The 9,876-nt window shown below is 37.9% G+C and overlaps 1 protein-coding gene across 1 annotated transcript in view; it reads right to left on the bottom strand.

Moving 5' to 3' along the window:
- Positions 1-451: 451 nt before the first annotated feature.
- The window catches only part of ADSL (adenylosuccinate lyase), a 22,726-nt gene continuing 13,301 nt past the window's right edge, over positions 452-9,876 (bottom strand). The window contains exons 6-13 of the mRNA XM_015813587.1: positions 8,570-8,616; positions 7,931-8,021; positions 7,285-7,354; positions 6,591-6,738; positions 4,183-4,273; positions 2,917-3,006; positions 1,997-2,173; positions 452-607 (exon numbers count right to left, since the gene is read on the bottom strand). Of these exons, the coding sequence (XP_015669073.1) occupies positions 521-607; positions 1,997-2,173; positions 2,917-3,006; positions 4,183-4,273; positions 6,591-6,738; positions 7,285-7,354; positions 7,931-8,021; positions 8,570-8,616 (801 nt within the window). The 3' untranslated portion in view covers positions 452-520. The remainder of the gene's footprint in view (positions 608-1,996; positions 2,174-2,916; positions 3,007-4,182; positions 4,274-6,590; positions 6,739-7,284; positions 7,355-7,930; positions 8,022-8,569; positions 8,617-9,876) is intronic.

Below are 9,876 nucleotides of genomic sequence, written 5' to 3'. Positions count from 1 at the left end.
TGAAGATACATTGAAAAATTTGTAGGGTTCTGTTACAGAAGATGCAAAGTCTTCCTAAAGTGTGCTGATCAACCATCAGCCTTCTGGAAAAGACAGAAGCTTCTCCACCAGCAAGTAGAAGAAATTGAAGAGTTGAATCTATGCTTTTCCAAAGATCAAGAATTGTAATTTTAACTGTTTCCTTGCTGGAACTGTCTTATTGTTTACATTAGCCATTCTCATTTTGTGGCTGACAAACTGAATAGATTATGTATCAAGAAACACTTGACAGGCTTCTTACTTTGCTTGAGACTTGCAAATGCAAACATAGCTGTGTTATTTTGGCCTGACCAATTTGTAAACCTCTGAAAGTTTATAATTACAATGTGAGCATTAATTCATCTTCATATGTCTTCAGAAGTCTGCAACATAATAATGTTCAGCCCTACAGCAGAACCATCAAATAATTCATGTTAAACTGATTTAATTCTTAAAAGTATTTTATTACTCTTTCTACACAAGCCATCCATAAAATACTGATTCAAAGAGACAGTTCTATTTTCACACCCATTTTGCTCTGATAAGGGACCAGTGCTGGTTTGACTTCTTCACTCAAGAATCTTGCCACCTGTTGTGAAGAAACAAAATCTAGTTTGAGATACAATGAATTGTAACCTTTTACAATTTGCCATGTTTTTATCAGCATATGAAAACTATCTAAAAGTGACCACCCTGACATTTGACTTTGTCTTATATATTCTATAGGAGCATGTTTTAAAGAGCCCTGGAAGTTCAGGTGGTCCAGAATTTTGCAGTCCTACAACAGCTGAGCAACACTGATAGAGCAGTTTCACTGACTGCTGGCTTATTTATACAGATATAATTCAAACTCCATAGCCAGTCTAGAGAAAAGAAGGACTAGGGGGGACATGATAGCAGTATTCCAGTATTTAAGGGGCTGCCACAAGGAGGAGGGAGTCAATTTATTTTCCAAAGCACCAGAAAGCAAGAAAAGAAACAACGGATGGAAACCTATCAAGGAGAGAAGCAACCTGGAATTAAGGAAAAACTTCCTAACAGTGAGGACAATTAATTAGTGGAACAGAGTTTGCCTTCAGACATTGTGGGCGTTTCATCACTCAAGGTTTTTAAGAAGAGACTGGTCAGTTACAAAGATATCTTAAGATTTAAGATATTTGTAAAAGATCCTTCTCTTGAATTTGAGTATCATTGGAGACATATATGGGGAAGTACAAATTGCAACTACTTTGGAACTGCTTCAAAATTTGGAAAATTAACTTGTATTGTTTTTCTATCATTAGACAAAGACAATTTTATTCAGATAGTTTTCCTATGATAAACTAGTTTGGCTGCTGATCTGGATTTTAACTGGTTGGACCAGTGTCTGTTTCCACTTAACTGATGAGTTCTAATTACAGTTGAATTGTTTTTGAAAGTAAGTTTTTCAACTTTAATTCTTTTTTATTCCTAGTCCCTTAACTGCTACTTTTGTTGAAAAGTGAGAAATGATTTCAATATATAAAATTATATAAATAAAAAAGCAACAACAATTTTGCTCATTGTTATTAAATAAGACTTTATATAGAAAGTATAGGCTGTTTTGGGTCTATCAATCTGTATTAAATCAATATAACAAGGTAGAATAAGTAATTTAGAATAAAAGGTCCAAATTACATTAGGATAAAATGAAATAGCAGTGGATTATCCAAGAATTTAAGAGAATGGAGAAGGAGATTTGGCTAAAAAAGATTTGGCTAGTCTAAAAAAACAGATTAATAATAATAATAATAATAATAGTAAAGTTGGAAGGGACCTTGGAGGTCATCTAGTCCAACCCCCCCCTCAGGCAGGAAACCCTATACCGCATATCAATTTTAATAAGAGTAAATCTGAATTGGGACATAACAGTTGTGGATAAAAAAAGAGAGCTTTCTTTAGGAAAGCTAAAATTAAGAGCAATCTAGTAAGGACACTAGCTTTTTCTGTTTTTCCTTACCTGTTGGGAAGCACGACCAGTGAAGGATGTGGGCTCCAAAAGAGTTTCCAATTGTCCATGGATAGGGCTAAAATAAGGATCAGCACGAATTCGTGCAATGAGGTCATTATCACCTCCTTCTTGCTTCACAACAGCAGCTGCCTGCTGGGACAGAACCCTTATCTTCTCATGACATTCCTAAAAGGTAAAAAATGGACAAAGCGTTACTCCTAAGCTAGGAAAATGCTACATCCCATTATTAATGCAGAGTTTAGAAAGCTCATCCTAGATAGCCCATCTTACAAACAGGATTTGAGCAATATGAGAAGGCTATTGCAATATTCTCTCCTCAGTGATATCCCGAATGGTTATCAGATTTAATATATTTTTCTTTTTAATTTACAATCTGCAATGAGACAGTAAAGATACTTCTAAAACTCTTTATTGTTTTTTAGAAGAATTTAAGTTAAAAACCAGTCAAAAACGTACAGTGTGCAAGGTTTTTTCCAGTAAGCAAATATTACAAAAAAACAAGGTAGAGAAAAAACAAAATAACTCTGCAGCTCAAAGTTCATTCCAAATGGAGATTGAAAATCAGAATTATGTGCTCCTGGCATCAGACTGCTATCTCTCTTTAGGGATTACAAAATGAACTTACCTACCAACCAAACTCTGAAAAAAACAAGTATTTTTAGGATAGCTTATCTTTTGCTATGTGCAATACACATAAGATGTTTTGAACTGATAGAGAAGAAAAATGAAGAAATAGTGTGGTAATTTATATTAACAAAGCTGAAGAATAATTTGATCTACTGGTATCAAATAAGTGGAACCAAGTATAGTAATTTAAGAGCTGATTTCCATAAACTTTTTATAACTTCTCTGTTTCTTGCATGTCTATTTCTTAGGAGCTGATAACTAAGCACATGTAATTTACTCACCTGGCGATTTCCCCCAGCTTTCACCATAGCCATGATAATATTTTCTGTGGACATGAAAGGCAACTCTTGTTCTATATGCCTTGCAATTACCTAAAAAATTATGATATAAATCTTTATATACTGGATTGTTAATATGGTCTCTTATTCTTAATTATTTATTTATTCAGCAGATGAACATGGCCCTATGATAAAACACATTCTTTTTTTTATGCAGAGGATCTCAGTGGGTAGGAAGGAAACTGCAGAATCTTAGAACTTTTTTTTCCTTTTTATGACCCTTTAACCCCTTTGTTTTGGGGTGGAGTCAGGGCGACTGAGTGGAGCTGAGTATTTACTGGCCAGATGCCCTTCCTGACACCTATGCGGAGTTCACAACAGATATTTTCTCTTTGCGCCCTGATGGAGAAAAATCTGCCACTGCCTAGGATTGAATTCTCAACTTTCCGAGTGGGAGGTGAGCACCTTCACGTCTAGGCCACCATGCCACTCAACTGCAGAATCTTAGATAATGATTATATTTCTAGATGACATGTTCCTCAATACAAGCTCAGAAAATTAATCACAGAATAGATGCAGATAGTTTCTTCAAGCAAAAAATAACAGGTTGTTTCTATGCAACAAGCCAGCTTTTCCTCTATTTGAAATGCACATGATAAATATAGACATTAATAACTCAGAAACTGCTTCAGTTGTTATTTTTGTCTCTGGGAGGTACAGTTTCATATTTCAACTGAATTCTATGACCTTTTAAAATACCTGAAATCATATACTTGTATTTATTATTTTACACATTTAAATACAAAAATCAATTTAGTAAATGTCATTGTTTGGATGATTTGGTGAGGAATCCTATCTCGAATCTGCCAAATATTACTCATAGTCTTACCACGCAATACAATTGCTGCAACACTAATTAAGGTTGTCAAATAAAATAATAAAAGAATTTGGTAGCATTGTTTTTAAAGATCTCTTATAGCCCAATGCTGTAAATGGGATGATGGTGTACAACTTTATTTTAGGAAATTCTTTCCATATCAGTTCTTCCTCTGGAGCATACTGATCTTGCTATTTCAGGAGTGTTCTAGGGTCTTCTGGAAGTCAGTCTTCCAAAAGAGAAATGGTTCTTGATGGATAGGCCTGTTTTGTAGCTGGATTATAACTAACACCACAAATGGCATCTGGCATGGAGGATTAAATTGTACACATACTTATATTTCATTTAGTGGAAAAGTGAGTGTTCACTGTCCCTCTGCTTTTACTTCTTACCTTAGGATATACTACAAGTCCTTCAGAGATATTTTGCAGGGTACTGAGTATAATATCAGCAGTAAGGAAAGCCTCAGCTAAACATACACGCCTGTAGAAAAAAACAGTACAAGGATTAAACAAAGCAACAGCTCAGTGTATGTTACAGGTAATCCCCGAGTTACAAGCATTCACTTAACGCTCGTTCAAAGTTACGTGATCAGTGCCCCCTAGTGCTTACGAGCAATTCCCGAAATTATGACTATTACAGCACCACGGAAGTCGTTCACCCTTAAGAGCGACTGCACAGACTCTGCAGTACAGCATTCACCCTATTTCCTTCCCCACTCCTCAAAACTGCTTCCCCCTCCCTTCCTGCTGTGCCGGAGTCCCTTACCTTGTAAAATCTGTCTACTCTCTGCCACGGTTTCTTTCCTTTGAGGGAGAGGAGAAAAGCTTGCAAATGCTTTTCGTGCTGACAATGGAAGCTCCTGGGTGCCGTAATATTGTGTGAGTTCAAACACCCATTCTTTGCAAAAGAGATCATGGCCCTGGAAGCTTCCATTCTCGGGGGGGGGGGAGAGTGTTTGCTTCATTTGCATGTCTATGGGGCAAAGCGTGGAATCAGAGTTTATCATATCATCTTGCTGCTGCGCCTCCGCTGTCCTCCACTCAGATGGAGGTGAGAAACCCAAGCTCCTGCCGCCGCTTGAGTGAGGAGAAGAGCGGTGAGGATTTGTGCCCGCTGGCTGGCCAGGCAAGGACTAGGTCAGGCGGGATGGATGGGTGGCTGGCTGGGCAAGGGGATCATGGCCGCTCAGGTGGTTGCCGCCGCTGCCAGCTTGGATGTGGGTGCAAGGGAGCTGGCCTGGCAATGCCTCCCCACTCATTTGAAGGCTTTTTTCCTGCCCTCAAACTAAGTCCGGCGCATGCAAGCAAACGGCTCAGCCGGGCCACTGATGGTATTGGTTCCTACGCCCGGCCAACTCTGATTCCACGCTTTGCCCCACAGGCGTGCAAATGAAGCAAACATTTCTCCCCCTCCCCGCCCAAGAATGGAAGCTTCCAGGGCCATGATCTCTTTTGCAAAGAATGGGTGTTTGAACTTGCACAATATTACAGCACCCAGGAGCTTCCATTGTCAGCACGAAAATCATTTGCAAGCTTTTCTCCTCTCCCTCAAAGGAAACTGTGGCAGAGAGTAGACAGATTTTGCAAGGTAAGGGACTCTGCGGCAGAAAGGGAGGGGGAAGCATGAGTTTTCTTAGTGGGTCGGGGTTGGCTTGGGGGCCTGTTCCATCATTAGCCCCCCCCATGGCCTTCCCCACCCTGAGATACCTCATGTTTACTTAATGACCCATGTGCATTTTAACGAGGAAAAAAGTGATCTCGCTAAAGGAATGAGATTCACTCTACGAATTTTCGATTTATGAGTGGAATAGGCAGGCTCCATTACACTCGTAATTCGAGGGCTACCTGTAATATGATTGTTATTTATGTATTCCTCAGGGTGCAGAGATGTAAAGAATATTTTACCCATCTTAGTCTTTCAGAATCAGGGCTTCAATAGTGAACTAATAAGTAAAATATAAAAGGTACTTTATGGCCCTTCTGTAAGCACTTCTGATTGTCATAAAATGTTGTACCAGTCCTTCCCCTGCAGTCACATGACCGTATTTTGGGCAATAGGCTCCCATTTACAACTGGTTGTAGCATCCTGAGATCACGTGACTGAGATTTGTGATGTTTTTGCTGATTTCTGGCAAAAAAACAGCCATTCTGGAGAATGAGTTTGCATTCATGAATCTATTATTTGCTTAACAATTATGTGATTTGGACATATGACTGCCTGATTTATTTGTTTCATGACCACTATAAAAATGGTCATAAAATCGGGTCTGGTCATTTGAGTGCCTTGACTTACAACCAAAATTCCGATACCAATTGTGGTTGTAAGTCAAGGATCTGTATTGTTCTGCCCTACTCCCTGCATATTGTAGGAGCCCTGGTTGTGCAGTGGTTAAACTGTGATATTGCGGGCAAACTCTAGCCATAGCCTGAAATTTGAATCTGGCTGGGCTCAAGGTTGACTCAGGAAAATGAGGACCCAGGAAAATGAGGACCCAGATTGTTGGGAACAATATACAAATAATGCTTCTACTTGTAAACCGCTCAGAAGGTGCTATAAAGTGCTATGGGGTGGTAAGTGCTAAATGCTATTGCTATATTAATTACTATAATATATTAATAAGTAAGTGCTATAGAAAAAGTAATACATTTAGAAGAATGTTTCACTGAAAGTTTGAAGTTTACCTTCAGGCCTGGATGGCGTAGAGCATGTTACAGTCAACCATATTTTTTTTGTAATTAATTTCCTCCTATAACTTCCAAATACATCGAGAGCATCTCTATATCATGTAAGTATGTACCTATTTGCACTGTCATCCAATGTGCGCTCAAACCATTGCACAGAGGCTGTCTGAAGGGGATCCAGGACAAGAATCATAAGATGGCGAGCTAGACTGCAACAACGTTCTGAACGCATGGGATTCCGTTTATAAGCCATGGCACTTGAACCTTTAAAACATTTTTAAATAATTGCTCAGCATGAGACAGAACAGTGAAAATGTAAAATGCTGTAAAAACCAAAAGCCTCAGTTGATTGCAGTCCAAATATGAAACAAAGTTTGTTTTTTCTCAGGAAAGGATGTAAGAAATCATTGTGTTCAAAGAATGAAAGGAGCATTCTTTAAAGGTGCATATTTATGGCTTCAAAGCTATAAATCAATAAGCTTTAGATTTTCAGGGGAGATATAATTTTTCCTTTGACAACTTGCCAATAAAGCAGTAACTTTAGATATGTATTAAATGGCAATGTAAATTCCATTAAATTTCAGAAGAAATCGTATTTGATTTTGTATTCTTCTCTGCAATATTTTTACATAAACATTATAAAATTAAATTGTCAGGAAATCATTTCTAACACTTGCTAAGTACTGTAATAATTTATTTTAAACTTTTGATTATGTTAAATAAAGATGTTATAGACAGACCAATTTAAAAAGTGTTGAGCAAGTTAAATAAAGTAAGTAGAATGAAATCTTATTTTTACTCAGTGCTTACCAATTTGTTCTTTCTCAAAAGGTTCCTCTATTTCTTTGAGATTGGCCAGAAGGCGAATATCAGTACATAACTAGAAAATAATAATTAATATAAATTCACATGTAAGTAAAATCTCTAATAAAATTAGCACAATAATAGTAATCTTAAAAGGAGTGCCATTTCCATTGATGGACATTTACATTTTTAGAGGCAAGAGTCAGGCAAATGATCTTAAACTGTATCTTATTTATTTATTGGACTTATAAGATTGAAACTATTTAAAGCTCAGAGGTTGTTCTTTATCATCATCTTCAGGGGTCATGGCAAATGAAATGACACAGTGATATCTGCAATGTGGTAATACTACAATGATTAGTTGAAGTTTGGGGACGATGGGGGAGCTCCACTAAAACTGGTGCATCTCCAAGGCTCAATGAACTTTTCTAGAGGCAAACTTTTCTAGAAGCAAACAAAATCATGCTACCAAAGTTTAGTATTGTTAAATGGAGCTACTTAATCCATAATTTGTTCCAATGTCTTTCATTACTGGTCACCATGACTGGTGCTGCTATGAGTTGTAATTCAGCAAAATCACAAAGCTACTCATTTGCTATCCATACATTAGAGCTTCTCTCTACAATACTTGTACATGTAAACCAGTTCTTACCTTATGTACAGTTGCCCCAAGACTTGCTAGAACAGAGAGAACTTCAATATCTACTTTGCGACTATATGTCTGTCCTGTGATGATATAAGCTCTAAAATCAAATATAAAATAATATAAAGTTCAAAGAGATCTATGCCCATGGAGGATTGAACATGCAAAAATGCATGAATATCATACCAGATTCATTGGTTAGTTGATTCTTAAATTATATTAGCCTTGAATAAGCATGAAATGACATAGAAAAAATGTGTGGTTGTACAACTCAAATTTGCATGCAATAGGCAGCAGCTAAACATAAAATTAGAATGCTGTAACAACTATTTATAGGTATACTTCAAAACAAGGCCTAACATTAGTAGGAATTATTAGCTGCACAACGTGATAATATTGCAGGCTTGCTAATTTTTAGAAAGCAAAAGGTCCTGGCTAAGTAATAGAATATATATATGAAAAATCCCAGATTCAGGTCTTAGTATTTCTAAAGAGGAGAAGATCTTTTCTGAAATTTCAAAAAGCCTCCAGAATCTGTGTAGGCAATGCACTGCTCTGTTTCCAGTCAAGAAAGTCTCTTATACGCCTTAGAAGGTTATGTTTAAGAATATCCTTAGTATTAAAGGGAGATGTTTTTTTTTAATATACCGCTTAAATCCCGCCATTGCAGTCACAAGTCTGTCCAGCTCCTCCACCTTAGGGAAAAAAACAGACAGGAACCTCAGAATACAGTGACTGAAAAGAAGATCGTGTTTATGCTACTCAGATAGTTTCCCTTTTAACACCATTCTAAACTCAGCATATTTTATGGATGATGGTGCAGGTAGTCCTTGACTTACAACAGTACGTTTAATGACCATTCAAAGCTACAACGGTGATGAAAAAAGTGACTTATGACAGATTTTTGCATTTACAACCGTTGCAGCATCCCCATGGTCATGTGATCAAAATTCAGATGCTTGTCAACTGACTCTTATTTATGACCGTTGCAGTGTCCCAGAGTCATGTGGTCTCCTTTTGCGACCTTCTGACAAGCAAAATCAATGGGGAAACCAGATTCACTTAACAACCCTGTTACTAACCTTAACAACTGCAGTGATTCACTTAACAAAGGTCTTACTTAGCAACAGAAATTTTGGCCTCAATTAAGGTGGGGGACTACCTGTGCTGTCTTGTAGGCAACTCCTTTACTGCCTGCACTTCTGTTTCACCATAGCATTTCCAGGCCCAGAAAAAGTTATCCTAGCATAAAGTTCTGGGATGTGGCCAGAATGAATCTGCAGTTTTTATTTATTTACTTTTTATTTATCAAATTTAGAAACTGCTCATCTCCCTCAAAGACATTCTGGAAGTTGTACAAATTATTAAAAACATAATATCGGTATGTAAAAATCATGTAAGAGGCAAAAATATTTAAAATTCAACATGAAAAAAATTAAAACGTGGGTTAGAGGCCTAACCAGCCCCACGGCTGGGTGCTCTTCTGGGAATACATTCTCATCTTTTTTTCTTTTTTCTTTTGCTAATCTTGATAGTATTCATTTTGCTGCTTCTGACAATTGTTTTTCAATGTTTTCTTCCATGCTTGTAAGTGGGTTTATATATTGCCTTTATCAATGGTTATAAGGCGTTATGTAATGCCAGGTCCGTGGTAAATAAGGCCCCCCTCATACAAGATCTTATTTCAGAGGGGGGTGCGGACCTGGCAGGTATTACTGAAACCTGGCTGGGCGTAGAAGGTGGAGTACCTTTGGTAGACATCTGCCCGCCGGGTTTTCAGGCATTCCATCAGCCAAGGACCCGGGGTAGGGGCGGGGGGGTAGCGGTCATTATAAGGGAGAGCCTTTGCCCAAGGGAGACCACTGTGCCTCAGATAGACGGCGTGGAGTCCCTCCTTGTGAAGTGGGGGCAAGGGGTGCAAGTGGGCTTGTTGATTATATACCTGGCTCCCTGCT

The sequence above is a fragment of the Protobothrops mucrosquamatus genome, unplaced genomic scaffold, assembly GCF_001527695.2.
Source record: "Protobothrops mucrosquamatus isolate PMUCROS unplaced genomic scaffold, P.Mucros_1.0 scaffold173, whole genome shotgun sequence".
NCBI classification, from domain to species: Eukaryota; Metazoa; Chordata; class Lepidosauria; order Squamata; family Viperidae; genus Protobothrops; species Protobothrops mucrosquamatus.
This window is presented reverse-complemented; position numbering and strand designations above follow the sequence as displayed.